The sequence below is a fragment of the Anser brachyrhynchus genome (assembly GCF_964034855.1).
Source record: "Anser brachyrhynchus genome assembly, chromosome: 1".
Taxonomy (NCBI): domain Eukaryota; kingdom Metazoa; phylum Chordata; class Aves; order Anseriformes; family Anatidae; genus Anser; species Anser brachyrhynchus.
The window spans coordinates 155879504-155903768 of record NC_137694.1 but is presented as its reverse complement, the minus strand read 5'-3'; the positions used below and the strand labels follow the sequence as shown (position 1 = coordinate 155903768).

At 44.2% G+C, this 24265-nt stretch overlaps 1 protein-coding gene across 12 annotated transcripts in view; it reads left to right on the top strand.

The window, feature by feature from the left end:
• FARP1 (FERM, ARH/RhoGEF and pleckstrin domain protein 1) overlaps positions 1–24265 on the top strand; it is a 215822-nt gene that overhangs the window by 178989 nt on the left and 12568 nt on the right. For all 12 annotated transcript variants that reach the window (XM_080575909.1, XM_080575919.1, XM_080575916.1 and 9 more), the window contains 9 exons: positions 1074–1207; positions 12136–12217; positions 14891–15128; positions 16906–17036; positions 19866–19934; positions 21873–21962; positions 22881–22963; positions 23323–23435; positions 23918–24081. In XM_080575909.1, the coding sequence (XP_080432035.1) occupies positions 1074–1207; positions 12136–12217; positions 14891–15128; positions 16906–17036; positions 19866–19934; positions 21873–21962; positions 22881–22963; positions 23323–23435; positions 23918–24081 (1104 nt within the window). The remainder of the gene's footprint in view (positions 1–1073; positions 1208–12135; positions 12218–14890; positions 15129–16905; positions 17037–19865; positions 19935–21872; positions 21963–22880; positions 22964–23322; positions 23436–23917; positions 24082–24265) is intronic.

Here is a 24265-nt window from a genome sequence, read left to right as displayed (position 1 = left end):
CTGCCTTAGGTCTAAACCCCCACTTCCCACCCAGCCCTTTATCCTTGTAGCAGGCAAATTTGAAGAGAGGTGTACAACTAAGCTGATAATCATACTCATCAGTTGTGCCCCTGAGATCTCTGGCCCAGGAGGCCACTGGGAATGAACAAGGAGCCAGTGTCCTTGAAAAAGATAGAGTTTCATGCATGAAGTATGAGCATTGGTAGCTCTGCAGTTCTTCAACTTTCTTCTTAGTGCAGAAATAAAGTGGGGGAGAGGTAGGCTTGGGATTATCCTAGGTCTGGGACAACACCAGCTGATGCAGTGTCAACCCTGCTGTAATTTATATATGGTCCCAACAGCCTTCCAGGGCCTGCTGGAAGTCAACCATAGGTAGCTGGAACCCCCTGGAGCAACAAAGAGGGAGTACTCTTCTCACGTTGAAGAGAATAGTCTGCCACCTTGGCAAGCCCCATAGTCCTCTGGTTGTACATCACCTTTATGTCTCCCAGTGCAAATAAAGAGAATATGGAGCAAAACTGATCAGGAGCCTGTTGCACTCTTAACAGTGTCTGGCACTGACCCTCCTGTTTCCTGCTCCTCGTGTCTTATCTTGGGAGTGCGATGTGCTGTCCTCCTTGTTCACTTGGCAAAACGCGTGGTTTCTCTATCTGTGAGCAGCAATGTGGCCACAAGTGTTTGCTGTACCAACTCCTGTCAAAGGGGTTTCAGACAGAACTCAGCGAAAGAAAATGCAGAGCATATTTTGCGGTCTTGCTGGAACGTTTGCAAGTATTCTCTTGAGAAAATAACCCTTGCACTTACAATATTTGTAAATCCAGTTTGGGCTTGAAGAAAATTTTTGAGGTTTGATGATTGATGGCCAAGGGGAACGGAGATTTTTTTTCACCCACTCAGGGCCTGACCACTGATATGAGCACCAGTTCAGCATGCAGGAGTGTTAGGGTAGCCTGAGTGATATTGCTAGTGCCAGCTAAACAGCTCCATTCTGGGTTAGGTGCTTAAAGACAGCAAATGTTCATACCTGCTGCATTCCACCCGCTTGGTAATTTCGCTTCTGTTTTTGTTTGCAGTGGTTTCAGAGTGCCGTGAGTAAAGAGGATTGCATGCCCGAAACACTGAAAAATCTCATTTTCTCCAACTTCGAACCTTTGCACAAATTTCACACCGGTTTTCTCAAGGAAATTGAGCAGAGGCTTGCTCTGTGGTAAGATTGTTTTTTGTTATTTAGCAGTGTTTTTTCATGCAGTCTAACATTTTTGCACTCCCCTTTTTGCTAATTCTTTGTGATTTGATTGTTGTGATTAATTTGTGAAAGCCACAGATGTCATTTATTAACGGACTTCATACATTGAATCATGCTTTGTTCGTGTTTACTTGACAAACTCTATTGTTCAGATATCTCAGTCAGGTACAGACACATGTAAATGAGATCATAACACCGGATGAAGCTTTCTTTTGCTAAATGTCAGTGTTTCTATATGGCCGCTCTGCTGAAAAAACATGCTGCAAGCAAGGCTTATGAGTAATAAAGAGGGGGAGGTGAAGGACCAAATCCTCTTTCTGTCAAATAAGGGTGCACAGCACCCTCTACAAATTGACGGAGTGTTAGGAAAGGATATTGACCCTAAAATTTATTTATCTTTAGCTTAATAGTGGCAGTAAAACATGGCATTTTTGTGAAATAACTGTGAATTGAGTAATTCTGCCTGGGCAAGACTCAATGCATTTGACCAGTGATGTCTGAGCAGAGGCAGTGCAAAGAAGTCCTGTCCTTGCTCTGATTACACCTGTCTGGACTGGATTGTCGTGCTCTGTGTCGGCATTTTATGGTGGGTTATCGGTCCTGGGAACCCAGCTTTTCCTTCTCAGTTACAAAAGTGACCGTGGAAAAGTGGTGTGAAAGCAATGAATGGGTGCCCTTGCAGGCAGACCTGATGAGTGCTAATCAGTTTAATACCTGTGTAACCAATGAATCAAAACAAAAGCAAAACATAATCTTAGAGTGGATGAGTTTAGCTCTTGTACTGTGATGATCTAGGTCACTGAATGAGAACACAGCACACTGCAGACTTGTGCTTTCCAAACCCACCCTGCGCAGTTCCAGAATTAACGGGTATTTTCTGGGGACAGGGGACTGCCTCTCAGAGCTGACATCCTTGGCCAGGACTTCGTGGTTGATGTTTGACATAAGCTTACTTCCAAGGCATGTGGTGCACAGCAACCCTGGCTGCATCTCCTTTTCTTCATTGGGCTGCTACTGTTTTAATTGAGTCAGGATTCTTACTTGCTGCTGTTAATTGCTTTTCAGTAAGGAATATTTATGGTGGGTACTTCAAGAAGCCTCCTTTAAATGTTGTAAATAGTGGTTGTTTCTCTGCCCACGGTGTAGGATTAACAGTAGTCGGGGTGAGGGTGAAGGGTGAAGTGGTGAGAAAAGGAAGATTTATAGTTCGTAAAGGACCAAGTTCTGCTCTCTATCAGACCAATCTGATCTAGCGAGTTTCATGGGTGCTGATTCCCAGGGCACATGTTGAAATAGATTCCCTCCATACCTTTCCGGTTGCTGGTGTTATTACAGGTGGATGCCAACTTCCTGCTCAGATGGGATGTTTTTCAGAATTGAATTATGCTGCAATAACAGCCTAACCCTAGGCTACTGGGATTAGAGAGTAGAGAACAAATCTCAGCTTTTGGAAACAGCTGCTAGAAATGACTGTGCCTAACTTGAATTCAGCTCCCTGTAGAAGGGCTTGATGAAAAACACACTTTTTTTATAAAGAGTAATGTGGAAAAGAGATTGGTACGAAGTCAGACTGGCCAGGCTTCTTAACTTGCATTGATACCCTTGATACACGGGTCTGGAAGCAATAGGCGAATGTTTGGAGCAGAAGTTGTCCCACTCATTTCACGCATTGCCAAAGTAGCATGCAGTTTCTGAGAGCTTCCAGTCAAATGCAACTTTGGCCAAAGATGCTCTGATCCATATGATTTTGGCACTCCAGTATCTCACTTTCAGGTGAGCTGTCACCCACACTGAGACGTAACCTATGAGCAAACAACAGAAAGAGGCAGGGAGTGAGTAACCCTGGTAGTAAGTGCATTTCTTGGATGTAGTTTTATCCAGTATGCTTCTTGGCAATATGTTCTCTATCTCACCTTCCTCTGAGCCCTGCATATCTGGGTATGTACTGAAACAGAAACACGGGACTGTTGTCTGCCTTCCTATGCCCGTGACACAAAGCATGAGGAAGCTGCCAAACTCCTGGGTGCCTGGTGGTAACCACAGCCTCTGAGCTTGTGCACATGAGGCCAAGTGAGCCCACAGCAGCACGTGTAAGCAGACAGTGCATTTCACAGAACCCCTGTTACTCTGAGGCGTGTTGCCTTTCAGTTTCCAATGCTTCTTTCCAAGATTCACACTGGAAGATGGCTTTACAAACTTGTGTGAAATGTTTTCAGCTAACTTTGCAGCTGTAAATGACACAAACAAGATGGAGCCATTCTTCAGTCACTTGAGAGATCTTGGTGGTCTCCAGTGTGCTGTGAGGAACTGAGATACAGAGCTGCAAATGCCCCCCATCAGTGAGGAGGTGGAACAGTGTTAAGGGGGAGATGATGAATGATTGCTAATGCTGTGTGAATCTAGTTCATTCACTTTTCTTCAGAAGAAGAGACCTTGAGAGGCAAATCTGGTGACTTTTAGAGAAAATCGAACCATGCAGAACATTTTTTTTTCCTTTTGAAATCCATAAAAGGTTCAAAGACTGCAAATAAAACTTTGTGTTTTCCAATTTGTGCATTTAAGGGACAGAACTCTGCACCCCCCTTGGAGCCTCAGTTGCTGTGAGGTCCCCAAACACAGGCGCTGAAGTGAGGTATCTGAGGAACTCAGCTAGAGTCACTGGAAAAAGAAACTCTTAATGAACATTTAGGCTTTTTTTTCCCCCCTTTTCAGTTAGCTTCTTTTAGAGCTGAGTAAGCCTTTTGTTTTCCAACTTTTCCTTGACCAGAGGCTATGGTTTCACAGAGCAGGAAACCTCACTTTAAGACTCCTAATACCATATTAAAACTGCAGTTTTTCTACAATACAAAGCGCTGATCTACTGTGAAGTTACTTTGCAATTCAAAAATATTCTGATGAGGTAACTTTGTCCCAGCTGGGCACCTCACTCTGACTTTGGCAGATCAGCTCTTGCATGTCCTTCCACAGTCAGTGTAGAGCTGCCGTGAATTCTCTATCAGCTGCTCTGATTCGTTTGACAGAAGTGCAGTCACGTTCCTGCTCCTGACCTGGACTCAGCTGGCAGCCAGCAGTGTGGGTTTACCTAGAGTAAATGTTTGTTTTTAAGGTTCTGGAAGATTTGAATATATGAAATTGGAAGGGAGGCGGATTAGCTGGCAGGTGTTACTTTGGAGGTGTTGGGTTTTTTGTATGGTGCCACAGATGCTGAGATAAGTTGCAAGCAATAAACTCTATCCTATAGAGATTAGTGTTTAATTAAACAGTGAGTGACAAAAATAAACTGTCCCTCAGTGTGTAGAAGAACAAGCTGGTGGCAACGTGGTAAGGAATTTCTTCAACAGCATGGTCAAGGTCACTTAGCTCAATGCCTGTGCTGTCATGATTGTACCAATCTTTGGCCCTAGGTATTTCTGAGGCAGTGGACTTCGACACGTTTCACCACCACAGCGCAGAGCACTGCCCAGCCACTAGAGGTAGGTCCTTGTGAGCCTGGCTGCCACCGAGCTCCGTGGCACTGCTGCAGTCAGGGGCTGTCAGGATTCGCGCCAACTCATATCTGAATTTTGTGCGTCAGCTCTTTTAGATTTCCAGGTAGCAGGGAATGAAGGTGAGACACAAGCGTGCTCTGCATTCATCAGAGGGTGGCAGCATGTCCTACAAAAAAAAAAAAAAGGACCTTTGGATGAAAGCATTGTAGACTTCAGGCTACTGAAAGCCCCTAACTACTCAGGTGTGTTGTGGGAGCTCCTCTGAGAGGAAAAGCCTCCATCCACCGTGAGCAATCTGTTTTCCCCTGGTGAGTAGGATGCTGGTTTTTATCAGCTCTGTGATAAATAGCAGTTCAGCCTGCTGCCTCTGACTTGGATCGAACTGAAGCTGGTGCTCTGTAAAAGAGCTGTGAAGGGACCAAGGCAAGGGGAAGACCACTCGTAACCATTGGTGATGACTCTGTGGTTTTAATTTATTTAAACACCTATAAACTTTTAGTACTTGGCTCAAAGAAGCTCAGATTGTGCACATTATTGAAAGCATTTCTGGCTTGCTCGAAGGCTTCTGAACTGTTTGAATCTGCCTTCGGAGGCAGATTGTTTGCTACCGAACATCTGAAGGGCTGGAAACCCTTTGACCCAGTTATAGATTCTGGCAGGTCTGATTTGTTTCTTCATACAACCCACCCATTTTTCATACTGCATTTCCTAAGAGCAGCAGATCTCAGTGAGAAAGTTTTTTAACAAGATGTGAATTGATGCTGACACCAATAGCCAACTGCAGAAAATTGGAATTTACTGCATTTTTCACAGCCAGAGGTTCTGGCCATGAAACTGAGCCGATTCGCAGCGCTTTTACTGTGTGGCATCACAAGATCAGCAACAGCATGCTGTGGCCAGTGTTTCCCACCTGCGTGGGAAGCCTGATCCCTGTGCTGTGCTGCTACCAGCTCAGTGAAGCATCCCAGGAATCCCATCGGTTGCCCCAGCTGTGCCAAGCCCTCTGTTGATGGCACTGACCACGTTCCTGAGTGACAATACCCACCCGAGGCCCTGTGCCTCAAGGAGAGGAAGGATGGCCTTGGTGGATGGAGAAAGGCAGGCACGGGGCTCTGCCTGCTTGTGCAGCAGGGGAGGAAGAAGAGGGAAAAGGATCAGGCAGCCACTTGAGGTGGGAGAGGACGGTGCACGTGAGCCTGTCCTGTTAGCACGAGCCAGGAGGAGAGCATCAGGCACTCTGGTACTGGGTACCGGGACTCCTCGGCCAAGCTGCCCCTCAGCAAGGCTCTGGGTGCAAGGCCAGGAGTTCCCAACCCTTTTTGGTACACCATATGGGAGCAATATCCCAGCGTCTTAAAGCTGGCTCCTGTTTTTCAGAGTCCTGAGAGATTTTTTGGTAAGGAGGAAGAGGTGTGGGCAGTGCAGACAGAGCGTGGCATGCTCCGTTAGCATCTGGCCAGCTGAATCCAAGAAGTCAGTCACTCTGCTCCTTCATTTATGTAAGCTGTCTAATAGCCTTGTCATTTGGGCGATCACAAGCTATGTTTTCCAGCCAAAAGATTGAGCTCATCTTTCCACACCCATTTAAGTGGTTGTATTTCGGGTTTCCACACTGGTTTCTGACAGAAATTTCTGACAATTCTGACAGGAGGAGGCAAATGGAGAGCCATAAATTTTACCCCTTCAGTCAATCACTAAGGCACTGCAGAGAGCAATGCCAGGGCAAGCCAGGATAGCCATTTCTACCCCAGGAAGCCCTATTAGGAAGTGTGAATTGGTGTTTTGGGCCTTATCCATGTGCTGGAAAGAAAAAGCATTACGTACTTTCAAGAAATGTAGGCAGACTCATCTTCTCACCGGGAAGCCGATGATTTGACTCCCTGTTCGAAGGCACTTCTGAGGAAAGCTGCTGCTGCTCAGTTCTGCCAGATGTGGCTGCGAAATGTGTGCCTGGCAATTTGCAAGCAAGCTCTTAGATCTTAGCATATGAAAGGAGGAGGCTTTCTGAGTCCTGATTGAGGATTCATGGGAGCCAGTTTGAAAACCTGTAATAAAAAGCACTCAGAGAGGTGTTAGGCAGATGAGCTAAATGCTGATTTATTAACCATTTTTTGTTTGGGAAATAGTACTTGTGGTCAGGAAGAACAGCCTGATAAACGGTTTGTGTAAACAAAGCTGCAGTCCTTATCTGCCTTCTCAAACGCACGAGGGCTGACGATTCAGCTGGTTCCTCATGTCTGGTGGTGGCTTGTCTGGGAACGCACAGGTTTGGAAATGTCTTACAAGGTGTGCAAGGAGGTATATATTTGGGGTACAAATCTCATGGTCACACCATGTGGAGTCCTGAGACAAAGTCCTGGTGACACTAAGTAGGCCTTGGTGCATTTAACTCCATTTTAAAGAGACAATTTGTATTACTGAAGTCATTTTTGTGTACATCTGGAGATTAGAGATCTGCTACACCCAAATGTGTTTGAAGTGATGGGAAAGGAATAACCAGTCCCTGATTAGTCACACCCAGAGCCCTGTTAGGGTCATTTCAGTGGCCCTCCCAACTGGGATGCGCCCAGGATCACCTCTGTGGAGGGGCCACTGCAGGGTGAGAAATCACATAATCATAGAATCTCAGAATGGTTTGGGTTGGAAGGGACCTTAAAGCCCACCCAGTCCCAACCCCCTGCCATGGACAGGGACACCTCCCACCAGGCCAGGCTGCCCAAAGCCCCATCCAGCCTGGCCTTGAGCACCTCCAGGGATGGGGCATCCACAGCTTCTCTGTTCTTTTCTCAGCCACAACGTCATGGTGTTCTCAGTACAGGTGTCCATGCCAAGGTGTTTCTTGCTCTGATCTCTTCCTGCTTAAAAGCATTGCAACGCATACTTGATGTGGATTGGGTTTCTCCCACAACAGGGATAGCTTCCCTAAGGCTTGGTGGGGCTCTGGGTAGCTCTGGTGGCTTCAGCAGTACATGTCCTCTGCTCTGAACAGTGTCCCTGCAACACTTACTGCCTGGAAGGACAGCTGCAGCAGTATCTCTAATGGGCAGGGTGCTGAGAGGCACTGCATAATAAGCACTGTGAGAGAGGAAGAGGGTGTTTTGCTTTTACTGACTCGTGTATTTCACCTGCAAAATGTTTGTCTTACGGAAAAGGTAGTTTCAGTGGGGAATGTTTAAGGTATTGCTTAATACTAGAACTGTGGTTAGTAGTGCTCTTAAAATGTCCAAAGGATCTAAGTGCTTAAAGATGAGCTGTAGTACCCAGGAGGGAGATGCTGTTCCTAAGCCTGTAACAGAAGGTCACACACTCAAATAGCGTTTGCTGCAACTGCTTTTTTTTTTCTTTCTTTTATTTTCTGCAATTGAAAGGCTGCAATTTTATGTTTTTATGTTGACCTGGAAAGAAATCTTCATTGAGATACCTTTCCCTCCTTTGCCTTGCCACCACCCCCATCAGATTTTTGTGCCTTCTGCTGGCATTTGTGGAGGGCTGAGGATAGTATGGGCTGACCCGAGATATCCTTTCATTCATTTTTCAGTGATGTGCACTGAGTAGCTTGCATAATTGGAAAATCCAACATAGCTGCTTGCATAGGTTCTGGTGGCCTTTTTTAGTATTATATAAGGTACTTTCTGAGTTTCTTACCAGGTAAAAAGTCGGTCACCTCCTCTTTGCTTGCAATTGTACACTTGCGTTATGGTAAAAAGGAAGGGACTGTTTGTAGACAAGTGGGAAATGAGCTTATTATAGAACAGTATCTCCACTTTTCAGCCTAATTTTCAGTAGCATTAGACCTCCCCACACTAAACGGAGCAAGAGCACATAATGTGTGGGGAAAACAGCTTCTGCATTTTCTGTAGGATCAGCCCTTGATGAAAGTTTGTGGGAATCTATTCCCTGAGCTGTCGCTCGTCACTGGCAGATAGGCACCGTGTCCAAACAGTGACCCATGAAGACAAGGAGTAAGAACGATTCAGCCATCGATGCACAACAAATAAGCAGCTTCTTCCCCCTCAGCAAGCTGAGTGTTGTTATTCAAAACATACCCCGCAGGGAGAGCTCTCTTCTCTGCTTCTGTGCTTTGGGCTTCTGAAGTAGTAAGACACCATCTGATGGGTTGGGTTTTTTTTTAATCGTCTGTGTGTTTGGATGCTCTTTGGGCAGGGGAGATTCTTTTCTTCCTATTTATTTGGGATTTGCATGTAGAGGAGCTGGGGAAAAGAGTGATGTAGTGTAGGGATTGCTGCGGAGTCAAGGCAGAGAGCTGGGGTGGAGTGGAGGACGGGTTTTAGGAGGTAGATGTGAAGCCATCCTGTTCCTGCCCTCCTGGCCCCACGCCTAGCTTTAGCTTTCCGCCCTTCTGCTCTGCATCACAGCCCATGTACGTATGCATCATCCCCAGTGGGAAAAGCATCTCTGTTGCAAGGGGCAGCGTTTGTGTGGAAATAAAGAATCAAGCAGGGAGAATGGTTGGAATGAGGGGTGGTGCCTGGCCATCACATTTCTGGATTTTCGTAGGGTTTTACCTCTTCCAGCAGTACTCATCTGCCTATAGCACAGGTTACATCTGCTGGCCTGGCTGCTATGATTCAGCCAGCTGCTGGAGAGAGGCTGTTGATTTTGGGGATCCCTCTTCTCTCCCTCTTTGTCTCTCTGGCAAGATGCTGAGCAAGATGTAAAAACCCACAAACTGTTTTAAAAAAAAAAAAAAAAGAGGCCTCGGGCAGAAGCTAATGAAGGGGAATGTTCCTGATGCCGTGCGTGTGGCTGACGTGATGAGATGCTGTGCAAGCAGCCAGTGCTGGCAGAGCTGAAGAGGGGCCAGGGGGTCAACTTTTAGGAAATAAGGACCCGACTGTTCAACGAGCAACCGCACTAAATATTAGCTGAAGTTCACAAAGTCAGTGGAAGCACTCACTGTGACTTCGGTAGGCTTGGGGTCAGCCTTTGAGTAGCTAGCTGGTGGATACAAGCTTGGCAAGGAGTATTTCAGCCAACTGATGTGTAGTCTTGAGATCAGAAAAGCAATTTTCTATTTAAAAATAACAGCCTGCGATGATGCCCTTAATATTTATCTTGGCACTACAACAGAAAGGTACCAAACTGCTGAACTCCATTAGATTAAATCAAACGGAAAGACATAAAAAAGGGCCAAGGCAATGCCAGAGAGCCAGAGAATAACGCATAAAGCAAGAATTCTCCTAGAGATAATTACCGAACACCACGTCGTTCCTGGCAGCAGCACAGATTCATCTGGCTTTGACGTTTCTGGGATTGTGTGCAAATGCTCAGCGTGAACCGTTCGGGATGGGATGCTGCCTGCTGGCTGCACGGGCGGAGGGCTGCTGCCACTCGCTTCCCACCAGCGCGGTGCTACTGCCTTGGACTTCAAATGGTTGTGGTTTTCGGTCGGGGGCGCTTTGATATGTGCCACTTTGAGCAGTGCGTTAGAGGCTGGAAAGTTTTATTTACAGCCTCTCGGAGGAAAGCCCGGTGGGGAGAGCTGCTGGATGGAGAGGACATGGGGGAAGGGGAAGGGGGGGGGGGCTGACAGAAGCTTCATGGGGAGAGAAACTGGGCTTTTGTCCTCAGGTAATTCAGAAACTGTAGCCTTGTAATGTCCATACATACATACCTCTGTTGTTCCTGGCAGTATAGACCATTTCTTAGGTTTATCTTTCGTAGTTTTGACTATGGCAGCGTTTATTTAATGTAGTGCTTTTGCAAAATTGGCAAAGCTAATTGCAGCTACCATTGACACAGCCTGACTTCCTACCCCTGTGTAGCCTTTGGTTTCAGAAAAACATAAAAAGTCTTACGGAGAGCTGTATTTTTCTTACTTAAATAGCCGTGTGAGTGCCTGAGAGACTTAACACAATAGAAAATAATTAAAGGCAGCCTATGACACTGGATATTGTTCAAACGAACAAGGAACGATCCCTTGTTTATCAGCTGAGACCCTTTGTGGAAGGATAAAGTGGAGGATGTTTCTATGTAGCATTCATGATCCGTGCCCTCTGCATTTCCCAGTTAGAAAAGTATGCAGAGAGGTTATCCAGCATGAACATAACCATGTCTGTCTTTACAAAACAAAATACGTCTGAATATGTCTATTCATGTAATAACGTAGAGATTTAATACATATATATATGTATTTTCCATGGGTCTTACCAGTGGAAAGTATATCCTAACAACAGCTGCAAATCACATTCTGTGATTTGGTGAGTGTGGGACTTCTCTGGCTAAATTGCTGCTACTGAGGAAGGCAGGGATTTACCATCTGGTTGTCCATTTATTCCTTCACTGCACACAGAATTTTCTTGAAAGAGTAAACTACTGCAAATGAGTGGAAAACAATATATCCATTAGCAGTAACACAAAACAGAGGTTCTGTTATTCTTGGGCTCATGGAGAAGTTGCTTATATTTCTGCCCTCTTCCAAGGTAGGTGCATTTCTTTGTCCAAATTGCAATTGCTCTGTCTATAGATCTGTCTCCTAATAAGCAGATGTGGGAATTGCACTGGATTTAAAACAAAGTTGAGGACAGCTTGAAAAAAAGCCACCCTGCAGGAGCCTTGAATGCAGTGTTAGCAGTTGGAAAGGGGAGGGGAGCAGTGCTTCTCCTCTCACCCCCCTACTGACTTTCTTTTGAAAATCGAACTTAATTGGAACAGATCTGTACCAGTTAGGTTCTCATACTCATGATTTTTTTCCTCTGGTGTTCTCTAAATGATGTTTGGATTCATCCAGCATGTGACATCCCTGCCTGTCTCGCACATGGGCTTAGAAGCAGAAACATATTTTTCATCAGAAGCTGGGCTTCTCCCAAAGGGAGCACCCACCCAAGTGCAGCTGGCTGGGTGGGAGGGGAGCAGTTTGCAGTCTTCATACCAAAAGTGATATACTGAAAGTCAGTTCTCTGCCAGTATGTAACACTCATGAGTCAAACCCAGATGCTGGGCAGATTATTTTTTCCCCACTGTCCCTTGCACAAGCAGAAGGCTTTTCAGAGCAGGAGCCTCCTGTTTTGGGGTGCAGTTCTTGTTTCCTAACAGCATCGTCCTTCTGCTCTAAGCCCATGTATCGCAACGGTGTTTTGATGTCTTTTTCTCAAGGCATTTCCAGCCTCCTCTAGTGTGTTTGAAAACCCTGGCAATTTTCTTTAAAGGTCTAATCCTTCTGTTAAGTGCCTGCCCTCGCTATTGTCAGGAGCGCAAGCCAGGCTGGGTGAAGAGTGAACCGTCCCTGGGAGTCACGCGTCCGTCAGGAAGATGCCTCACACACTCCCGAGCCGAGGAGCACGGGGGTTAGGGTTTTGAAAGAAATGAGCTATTGAGTTCCTTTCTGTGTAAGTGATTATATTGCCTGACTGAAGTGTGCGATCTTTCTGTTGCTGACAGGGAAGGCCGCTCTAATGCTCACATTAAAGGAGATTACCAAAGAATCGGGGATGTTATGCTAAAGAACATCCAGAGCATGAAGGTAGGAATGATCCTATAACCATTATGCTTTGACATGGATTAGAATTAGGCTGCATTTTGTTTTCATGTGATGTTGCCTATTGTGCTGGTTTTTGCCAATTTTAATCAAAGCTTATGCTATACCAGTTTCCTTTGATGAGATATCAAGTGCTGGGTGAGCACCGAGATTGCAGAATCGCAAGACGACATTAAATTGCACAGCCCCTTTCCTCAACCCCCTCCCCAAATTTAGAAGCGATAAACACAAAAGTTCAGGAACATTTCACTTCCAGTTCTTTATTCTTTCAAATAAAGAGACAAAACATCAGAATTTTTATTTCCGAAGAGATCGTTCAAACGCCAACTGTGCCTACTTGTGCATGCAAATAAAAATGTTAAAATATTGCAGGAGCAGTGACTGGAACCTGGATCTTGATTTGATTTGGGAAACTTCTACTTGTGTGCTACGGTGTCAAGTTAGACGGAAGATTTTTGAATGAATAATTGCTTTTCAGCTTTAAAGCTGAAAGCAAAAATATGTGTATGAGCAGTAAATCGAAACGTAACGTCCTGTGGGCTGTGCTTCCACTCTTGGTCTGCCTGGAGCAGCATTTGTGAAGCCAGGCACTGCCGATAGCTGGAACAAACTGCGTGGAAGGCAGGCACAGGAGCCCTATGGACTCTTACAGTACGGACAGATAACACACAGCTCACCTTGTTAATGTGTCTGTGCATCCAGACTGCCCTTCAGTGTCTGGCAAAGGACAGCACTACACGTTCGGCATGTGGACCTCCAAGTGCTTTCCAAACTACGGGATAAATCCTTCCCTGGTCACCTGCCGCTTGTGCATTCAGCAGCCTTGAGTCCTTGGCTGGAGGAAAGGGCAGTTTGGACTTTATGGCTCTCCTCAGATGGTAGTTAGTATTGAGCGCATCTTTCAGAAGGACAGACGGATGTGCAGGGAGGTTAAGTGGCATGGAAGCAGTTACAGAGCAAGTGGGAAAAAAGAGAACGTAGAAGTCTTAATTCACAGTCCCCAGGACACAGACAGCTTTGTCACCAGTAAAGCAGTCTTACCCTTTCCGCAGTAGCAGGAACAGCTTTTTCCCCTCAAGACACAATTCAGATGCATTGCAAGAAACGCAGGGGGACTTTTCTACCCCCACCCCTCCTCTTTAAAGGGATACACCTTTTCACAACGTTTTTGGAGTCTCAGTGAGCTTCTGACACATTGTCCTGCTCTCAGTACCTTGCAACATTAAATTTTGTCCTTCACTGCCTGCAAGTCCTTCAGTGGCACTAGCCCAAAGACAGTATACAACCTCACTGTAGCTTAGACCCATTGGTGTGCTTTCACCTTTGCTGTTCTCCCTTTCCCATTAGAGGATTTTGTTCCATTTGCTTCGATAAGCAAATCACTGTCACCACTGCTGATAACAACAGATATGCAGAGGAAGGAGGCAAAACCCAGTTTGACTTAAGGAACTGCATAGGAAACGATAAAATTAGTTAAAACTCTACGTCTTTATCATGAGATCTGAAAACTGACACTCCTTGTTTAATTAACTCAGGAGAGAAGTCAAGTAATTAATGGGCAGCCTCTGTACTGGTCCCAGGGCTCTGCGGTGTCATTGCCTGCTGTCAGAGCTGCAGGCCTGTAGGACAAATACGTAGCCTAGGGATGAAGTGAAGGCTGCAGGGAAGTTGTGTTTCTGGTGAAGATGTCACATATCGCAGGGAGAGGGAGTTGACTGGAAATGTGTCAAAAATCACAAGCTCTAGATTAAGCCAAACTGTCTTCTGAAGTCCATTCAATATACACATTCGATTTTGATTTGTTGCTGGTTAATATTTTGCCAGGTGTTTGGAGACCCTATTTGGCTGCTCAGAGAAGCTCTGTGCACCCTGAAGATTCAGGTCACCTTCTGTAAAACACAAACAAAACCCCTACGTTAATTGTCAATAAAATACTGCTGAATTGTTTTAGATGAGACCCATGAACGAACTGTGATTCTGGGGCCTAAGTGAAGTTACATGTTTCATGCAAACCTCATTCACTTGCCGGTGCATAACTCTCCCACTACCAGTGGGATCATTTTAGAGACTGCACTAAGCAGAAGAGGACGTAATCCAAGCATGAAGGACTCTAACATAGCCATTTCTGTTGGAGAACTGTATGTGTGTGTCTGTTCAGATTCCCAGGAGATGCAACTTCTCATTAACAACAGGGAAACAGAAGCCAGAAGTCCAGTTGCCTACATCTCAATTCTCCAAAACCACCTCAGTGATCTGGGGCACTTAAATGCCTTCATCCTCCTACAAAATCCTGTTTTGTTTCCTGGCGCTGGATTCCGCTCTCTCCTTGTTGCTCCAGCTTGCATGAGCTATGTTTATGTCATCTCCTTGCCTTTGGACTTCTCCCTGACGCGAGACTGTTAGCTGTGTTCACTCGTGTACTTTTGTCTTACAGTGAAAGCAGGGTCGGGGGGGTGTACATCTCATTAGTAATGACATTTCTTTTCAAGTGCATGTCAGAGGCACTGTATTGCACAGCGATTCTGCTTGCAAAATCCCAGCTGCTGTGATAGCTGGATTTTTTATTGGTACAGGTTTGGGATCAATGTTTATGAGTCACATCTCACCGTGTTTGCTAATAGCTCTGCCATGTGCTTGTTCTTTCTTTGTGCCTATAAGCAATTGACAATTCACCTGTGGAAGCACAATGAGATTTTAATGGAGTTGGAGAATGGGATCAAGAACTCTCGCAAGCTGGAGACCTTTTGCAGGGACTTCGAGCTACAGAAAGTCTGCTACTTGCCCCTCAATACCTTTCTTCTCAGGCCTTTGCACAGGCTTATGCACTACAAGCAGATAATGGAGAGGCTTTGCAAACATTACCCACCAGCCCATGTAGACTTCAGGGATTCAAGAGGTAAGTGAGGGAGAAGACATCAGTTCCTGGAGCTGGGGAATGTTAGAGGTGCATGTGCAGACTAAACCCAAAAAAAGTAAGCCTACATTCAAAGAGTTGCAAAATCAAGCACTCAGAAGACTAGCAGAGGTAGGACTAAGGTTGTCCTTGTATACACATTGTGGCACGCTCTGGACAAACATTTGGAAGAGAAAGCTGCTGGGGGTTATTAAATATGCAGAAATGACATGCAGTTCAGGAAGTCTCTTGAGCTGAAAACAGTTGGGAGGTCGGGAGAGAACACAGGAGACACACCAGATGTGCTCGCCTTGTGCTTGCCAGCTTTCCCTAGATATCTGCTGGGAACACAAAGCGTTGGCAGGTGAACCCTTGGTCTGACCCTGTGCAGTGGCTGTTGTTATGTCTTCAGGAGAGTATTATTTTTCCAGACATACAGTTTGTTCTATTACCACTTCCATGATTTGTTTCAAGAACTCAAAGCTGCCAACATGCGTGTTTTGTTTTTTTTTTCCAAATGTGAAGAATTTTTCTTCCTGTAGTCTGAGGTCACTGCTTGCTATTTCTTTTCAATGATTTGCTTTCCTCCTTTCACATACCCTTCCTCCTCCCCATTGTAAGCTGTCTAATGATACTAATGTTATCCATACTGTTAGCACTCAGGGCATATCCACAGAAGGAATGGGCAGGGGACAGTGCCCAGGATGGCTGCCCCAAGCTCTATGGTGTTAGCTGAGCTGGCTGCCTGAGTTCCCTGCAACGAGACCCGCAGGAGGCAGTACACAAAATAGGGAGGTAACTTGACCTGTGGCGATAGGAAATGCCACGGAGGTCTGTGGCACTGCATGACACAGATGTTTGCCTAAATGTAGCTGCTGCCTGGAAGATCTCAAGGAGTACAGCGAGTAGTGCCTTCATGCCTCTTAGCCAAGGCTCTGCGGTGAGGGTGATGTGCTGTTTCCCACCCCCCCGCAGAGTGCACCAACCGTCGAGGTTTGATTCCTGCTCTGCTTTTCAAATGGACACTAACACAGGATTCAAAGGTGAAAAGGGACGGTGTGACTTGGGGACACCGTCGCTCTGGGAGCACAGTCTTTTACTAAGGTGCTTGCAGATTTTAGTTAAAGGTCAGGGTGTAAAGGCAGCAAGAAAAGGGGAGATGTGGATGTGAATCCCACCACGTGCCAGGCAGCAGAGAACACAGGTCTCTTGTTAATGTGTGGATAAACTGTGCTCTGAGCAACGATATAAGAAGGAGGAACCACTGTTACTGTGCCATTAGCTGTATTTTTTAAATGCAGAGGGCTGTAACTCCTCTTCCAGTACTAACCTCAGTCAAAGATTGTGTTCAGCCCATTCAGAGGCTGCCTGTCAGTTCAGGTGTATCCAGGTGCTCATGTACGTGATAGCACAGGGAGCAAGTCTGTGCGCTGGCCCCCCAGAAAAGATAAAGTGATTTTCAGCCCAGTTCCCTGAGTTAAATACTTCAGCAGAATCTTTTGACTGGTGCCATGAATTGACTCAACTATTCCTACAAAGATTCTGTAGCTAAAATAGAGCAAGAAACTGACTGTCTTTTCGTTACAACACTCCGTCCTTAGTAAGATGATGTTCAGAGTTTGTGTGGGTTTTAGTCTGCCCAAGCAGGTTTATTACTCTGTGAAGGAAAAGGGTGTCATAGGGAAGGTGATGTTCATGAATTGCTTGCAGCAGACAAAAGTCTTTCTTTTTGAACATCCTTGTAAGTTTATAATAAGCATTTCACGGTTTTGTTATCTAGCTGCTTTGGCTGAGATTTCTGAAATGGTGGCTCAGCTCCACGGCAATATGATAAAGATGGAGAACTTCCAGAAGCTGCACGAACTCAAGAAAGACTTGATAGGCATAGACAATCTGGTGATCCCAGGAAGGGTAAGTAACAGAATTGTGACCAAGGTTTGATATCATTTCAAAGCATTAGGTATATTTTAGAAATCTGATTTTTTTGAGCATCTGTGAAATTGCCTTTCCTCATATGAGCCTTTTTTTCTCACAAAAAGCTATCAAATGTAAGCATAATAATACCATAGAAAACAGTGGCCTTTAAAATGGGAAGAAGCAATCATCCTTATTATTTTTTTACTGATTTTATTAGGTTTATCTTATGTATAGATTTGGATGGTTGTAGGCAATTCCAAACATCTATTACAAGAGGCAGTAAAAATGTAATATTTATCGCAGCATTCAGAGCGTGAGCAGTTGCACATTTCCTCATTTCTTTCTGCCCTTATTTTTTTTTCAATCCTCAGTGCTAGAGTGTAGCAGATTAAAGGAAAGCAAGACATTTGTGCTGGAGGACCTTCAGCCTGCTCACCATGCCTGGCTTTGAAACTCGTGGCCCTGGGGACAAGCAGTCTCTTTAGTCTACATGTAATGTTAGGCAGTGTTTTTTGAGACAGTGTTGCCTTAAGTAAATACTTTTAATTATGTTATAGGAATGGGGACATCTCTTCTTCACTTGCCATGCTTTTTTAAAACACAGGCTTATTTCAGAATAAATGACCCTCTGCAGAATTTGTAACCTTTTCTGCTTTTCCATGTACACGTATCTGTGCGTGCAAGCTTGAGAGTTGTCTTGTAGAAGTGATTTCTTCCTTATTTCCCTGACTCCTGTGCATAATACACAAAGGCACTGCTTGTGGCAACAGAAAATGTATCGCTAGACTGTTCTTGCCCCTCATACATTTCTGGGAAACAGCTAGGAATAAAAGATGAGTTTTGGATTGGATTGCAAGTACAGCAGTGCTTGAATGTGCCCTGCAGCCTGGCCATCCAGCCCGGGGTCTGCTTGCAGAGCCGTGTCCGTGCCTAGAGCCACCACGGGCTCCTGGCAGAGAGGCAGCTTTCTGGCCTCTCTGTGCTCTTGTTCGTTCAAGGATTAAAACATTTTAGATAAGGGGCTTGAAGTGGAGCTGAGCACAGGTATTTCTCGATTTGTGGCAGTCCCCCACCCTCTCACTTCGCCTCCTCCCCGTCCCTCCAGCAGCCACTGTGGCTCATGCTCCTTTCCAGTGATCCACAGACCATGCACGTCCCTGGCAAGCCCCTCAGGACGCTTCCCAGCCTGTGCATCCTCCATCACATGAAATTAAATGCTGTCACCGGTTGTTTCTGCTGCCCTATTCTATTTAAAGACAGAGCTGTCTTCCTCTCGTAGGAAGTTCAAGAAGGCGGCAGACAGGGGGCAGAGGCTGTTTGCCTGCCAAGGCGAAAGGTTTTGGCTGCCACGCTCTGGCGGATGCCCAAGACGTTGCTGCTTTCCAGCCCTTTGGCCACTCAGCCTGGAAGGCAGATGCTGCTGAGCAGTGCTGATGATGCATATGTGTTACCCAGAGCTGTCCCAGTGCCACATCTCAGAGGAGAACCTCTGAGGAGGCCTCTCGTGCTAGGCCTGTGGTTCGGCTGTCCTAACGGTGGCTTTGGGTAACCATCGTCTTCACGGTGCCCCAGTCACTGCAGCCACCAGCCTGGTTCCCATGTTGGATATTAAAGCATCCCACGGTCGGTTCTGCTTGCAGATGGTGATGGCCTGGAGCTCTTCTCTGGGTTTGCACAGTGCTTGCCCTGGTGGAGCTAGGCCTAGTAGTACTGACCATGAGGTAGTACTACATAAATAGTAGTTGTGATTAATATTACGTGGTGGCCAGCAGCAGCTTCCAGTGGCCTCTCTGGTACCATGAGCTTGCTGTGACAGAAGGAATAACCTTCTCTAGGCACTTCTTCCACCCCTTAGCCCTAACTTGATGTGGGCAGGGGGCTGGACACGTCACAGCAAGCCTAAGGCAACTGGAGCGTCTCTCTGACCAGATCAATCTTCTACAGCTAATTTATTGCTAAGCTGCAGGTGATTCTGATGCTTTATATGCCTTTTACATGCACAATATGAGTAGAATGACCTTCAAAAGACTAATAAATAAATATAAACCTCTTGGCAGAAGCTGGAGAGAGTGACTGAAAAATTATGTTTTGATGGGGTTCAGGTATGTGTACGGTGGAGTTATGTTATAGATCACAATAAATCCAGGAGACCCCAGCCTTCTGAAAGTTCTGGTTGTGATACTCTTCGTATAATTACATCCCTAAACATTTTAAACAATTACCTCTAAAGTAATGCACTGTATTATTTGACATGGACTGTACTAGGATAGCTCACGCTGCCAGACCAATTTCCCTCCTTTCCTGCTGCTGATGTTGATTTGTTCAGCTGATTTTTCACCTCAGTGAAGAGCTGTGTATGCTGTACACATAACAGAAGCTGACCAGTGTCTAAGTATATAATAATTATATAATATAATATTAATAATAATATTAATAATCGTATAATATAATATTAATAAGTAACGTACAGACCAACTTATCATTAGCATTTACATCATTTGTACTAAGAATAATACTCATTCAAAACTGATGAAGTAGGTAGCTGTCTGAAAGAATCAATGTTAGGTACAGAAAATTTTGCTTAGCTGAATTTTCCTGAAATGAATGTAAGACTATCCAGCAGCTGATGCTAAAGACAGTTGAGAATGGAAAGAAAATACCCTATAAAATTTTTTAACATATTTAGTAAAGAAAATAAAAAATTTTGGTGACTGATAATCAAGTCGGTCTTATGACCAAGTAGTCATATTTATTCTTGCATACTAAAGAATCATAAGCACTTTGGCAGAATATACATATTTGTTTTGTATTTGCTTCCTACAGGAGTTCATTAGACTGGGCAGTCTTAGTAAATTGTCCGGAAAAGGTTTACAGCAACGAATGTTCTTTCTGGTAAGCAAGAAGGCAGTTTTTCTTTATATATTGAAATGTAACTGTAGGCAACTATTAAGCAAACTGTAACTGTGAATTACAGTAAGTATTTTTAAACAGTTGGTTAAGTCAACAAAATACATCACCTAGCTGTTTGTTAAGAATATATATTTCTTTCCAAAACCAATATTCTCTTTGTCACTGCTTACGAAGATAAAACTATTTATTTTTATATGACACTGTGAATACCATGATAAAATAATACCTCCTAGCAACATTGTCTTACATATAAGCAGAGTCATTACAAAATGAAAAGTGGCACCAGGGTTAGTGATCATGTCCAGAAAAGAAGATAAAGAATAACTCTGAGTGATATAAAAGATAATCCACATAATGCTCTCAGAACACATTACAGAAACAAGTTTCTCCACAAACCATCCAGTTTCAGCCCAGGTATGCCTAGCATGTTGATGGGTCTGCCTTTACCTGGAGATACATTTGGAAGCTCTTTCACTGGGAAAAATTATCTCCTCCCACCATCACTCGCAGCATTTTCAGGTTACAGCAATCTCATTCAGTCTGGAATCCACAAGAGCTGACCAGATGGTTTCTCCTCTCTTCCTGGAAAGCTGACTTGCTCCCTGGACCCCAGTCCTGCTGCAGCTCAGCCATTGATGCCGGGGGACTGGGATGCCCAGCAGAGTGCACAGATTTTACAGTCTGGTAGTGTGGGGCAGAACATTAAAGAGCCAATGCAGCATGACAGAAACACTCTTCCTTGGCTCCTTGTGTGCAAAAGGTGAAGATGTATAGAACAGCTTGCAAGCGTGCTAGATTTTATGGGGTGCTTAGCATTTACTCTCCCAAATGAGCCTAACATGTAACCAAGTTTTACCTTGGTAAGATTATGCTCTGGCTTTAAAGGTGCTAAAGAGGAAGCCTAATGGATATGGTGCATATTTCCTTGCATACCACCATTCCCATTACCAGATGATGCCTTGATATTATACTTGTATAAAACGCTGAAGATTGAGACTAGACTCTTAAATCAATCTCAGTTTTGGCAGTTGCTCGCACTCTCGGAGAAGTCTGTCATCTGCCTCAAGGACCAGAATCTTTCTTGGAGATAAAAGCCTGAATCAGTATTCTGTGACTCCAAATACATTCGTAATTATTAGCAAAATCAAATCCCCCTCTAGTGGCCAATCCACATCACTCCATGAATTATTGCTCTTCAGTTGCAGAACTCTGTGGTGAGAGTTGTTTCCCTCCACAGAGTAAGATTCTCTTGATGCAACAGTCATGTTTGAGAAGAACATCTTTTGACCCATGGCCAGGGAAAATAGACGGTTCTTTTTACAGCATGCAACCAAATGCAGGTGGTCATTTGACATGTTATCAAGTGCTGTTACATGCAGGAAGTTCTACACATCAAGATACAGTCAGTCACTCCACCTTGACTTTTCTAACCTAAAGTCACCTACATTAAACAGGTCTCACAGCTTCCTTCCAAATATGTGGAGTAATAGATAACCACCTGAAGAGCAGAGGTGGACACACCTGTCTTGGGGCATGCTTTCTTTCCATGCAAATCAGAATAAAGTATTGATGAAACAGGGTTTCATACAGTGCTTCACACTGCCCCAGACTATGAAATGTCCTACGTGGTTTCACTGCTGTGGCTTGTTAATTTTGACCCAGAGATCATTAAGGGAATATTAGAAGGTATCAAATGGAAAACTGTAGGAACGTGCCTGAGACTAGATGGGAAGGAAGGCAGGGATAGTAAAAGATGATAGTACTAGGTATTAGGGATAATACAAGGGATATTGTAGAAGCCAGTATTTTGGATTCTTGCATTAGGACTGTCAGTACTGGATAGTTTTCTTGTATTTACTATTCCGATATTTTTCTCCGTGTGCCAACGTAATTCTAATAATGCTTATTCTTGCTTTTTAGTTTAATGATATTTTGTTGTACACAAGTAGAGGCCTGACAGCATCAAATCAGTTTAAAGTCCATGGGCATCTGCCACTGTATGGCATGACAGTAAGTATAATAAGAGCTTGGATTCATGCTTAAATGGTTATTTAAGGTCCCATCTTTATTGCTTGCTCAGTTTCTGCTGGAGTGAGAGCAGTAGCAAAGGGTTGTTCTCTGATTCAGAGAAGTTGTAGTTGTGGGTTTTTTTTCCTCTGTTTTTTCAGACCATAAATTTAACCATGATTCTTACAAGTGATTCATAACCAATTACTAATAGAAACAGTGTATGAGGCAAGTAATCAGTAGTGGCAATTTCAATCCTATGAAAAAATGTTTCCTAGTGTTTCTATCCATTTATCTTAAAGCCAAGGTAGTGGGAAACTGCAGGCAGCAATATGTCACTCTGCGCCCTTTTGCAATTCTTCTGGAAAATAGACGATTCAGGCCCAATAGCTAGTAATAGTTCTTCTTCTTATATGATTTAGCAAATGTTCTTGGTGGTTTCAAAACTTCCATTTTCGCCATTATTTTCATTGGAACTTCTCATGTTCTCATATCTATTTTATACTGTTTTCCTGATATTGAATTAGATGATCACTACCACAGTAACTGAATTTCTCTCAGCAGTGGTGAGGCTTCAAGTTTTATCTAACGTTTCTAGGAATCTACTCAATTATTGATGTCCATTTGGCATGACTGGTTCACAGCAGTATTGTGCTATGCTGAGTGTCCAAAGCACTCCCATATAAAAATACCATTGCCTTCCTTTCTTTGACAGAAAGCCATGCTTTTGGCTTAAAAGGTTATTGCAGAACTTAAGATTTTTTCACCTTTCAGGCCACCACTTTTTTCTAGCTCAAAAAGTTGTTTGTGACCATCTCACGTTTCTTTTCCCTAATGGTAAAAGCTTGTTCAGTTCACTGTTTCAACTTAAGAAATATGATTACTTCCTATAGTCTGACTGCATGTTGACTTTTCTCTTAGATAGAAGAAAGTGAAGAGGAATGGGGGGTTCCTCATTGCCTAACACTTCGAGGTCAACAGCAGTCCATCATAGTTGCAGCAAGGTAATTCGATGGAGACAACATACACAGTTAATGATGAACTGTAAAGTATGTTTCTTTGTGACTTTCACAGTGGGACACGTAGGTAAGCAAACAGATGTCATTTTGTTTGGATTTGCTCCTAAAACAATTTCAAAGGCATATTCTTTTGTGAAAGTCATTTGCACGCACAAACCCCCAGATAAGTGAATGGGACAAAACAGAGTTGCAATTGTGCAAGTGAGAACCAAAACTGAATTATTAGGAAAAAGCTAGCATCTCATGTCTGTATTTGTTTCTTTAAATTAAAATGAAGTTCAACTTTCTTAGAGTTTGTTTTCAGCCTGTACGAAAGCGATTTAAACCTGAGTTTTCCTTGTTAGTACCCGTTCTGAAATGGACAAATGGACTGAGGACATTCAGATGGCAATAGACCTGGCGGAGAAAAGCAGTGGCCCTGCACCAGAATTGCTGGCTAGTAGCCCACCTGACAATAGTAAGTAAATGCTAGAGAGGAGGTTTTGTTAATTTTAGTCAGTATAGTTGGTGATTGCTTCTATGCAGAGTGGTGATACATGCTGGCCACAAGTCAAATTGATACATTTGAAGTGATTTATATATATTTATATATATATATTTATGTATGTACCATTGTAATGTTTTTGTTGATGTTAGCAGAAAGTTTCACTGAATAGAGATGTGACTTAAGCATAATGATTTCAGGAAGTATTGTACAAGACTTGGGCAGTGCCTGTCCTTGGAAGGTATTAAAAGCTCCGATGAAGCATAGTGGTCTTTGATTCTAACACTTGCAGAAACACGTTAAAATAATCTACTTAACATCTGCACAAAGTTGTCTCTAAAAGTGTGTTTTGAAACTAGTTCACAAGATTGTGAACAGACTTACTTGTTTAATTTTTCCAGTTATATATGTTGTTGCATAGAGGAAGAAAGATGCTTTTTCCCTGCATTTCATAGAGTCTCCTGATGAAACTACTGTAGACCAGGAATCTGAGGACGATCTCAGTGCATCCCGCACCTCACTCGAACGTCAGTCACCACACCGTGGCAACACTACGGTGCACGTCTGCTGGCACAGAAATACCAGTGTTTCAATGATCGACTTTAGTATTGCTGTGGAGGTATCTGCCTCAGAACAATCTGAACTGCAGCTCCAGATGTGCTCTTGAATGACAATTTCCTTTTTGCTCCTCCTCAATAAGTGCGCTATTCCGCTCTTTCCTCTCGGGGATGTTCCAGGCACACCTGTGAAACTGACTCCCGTACCCTCAAACGATGGCACAAGCCCTCAGTCAAGGCACACAC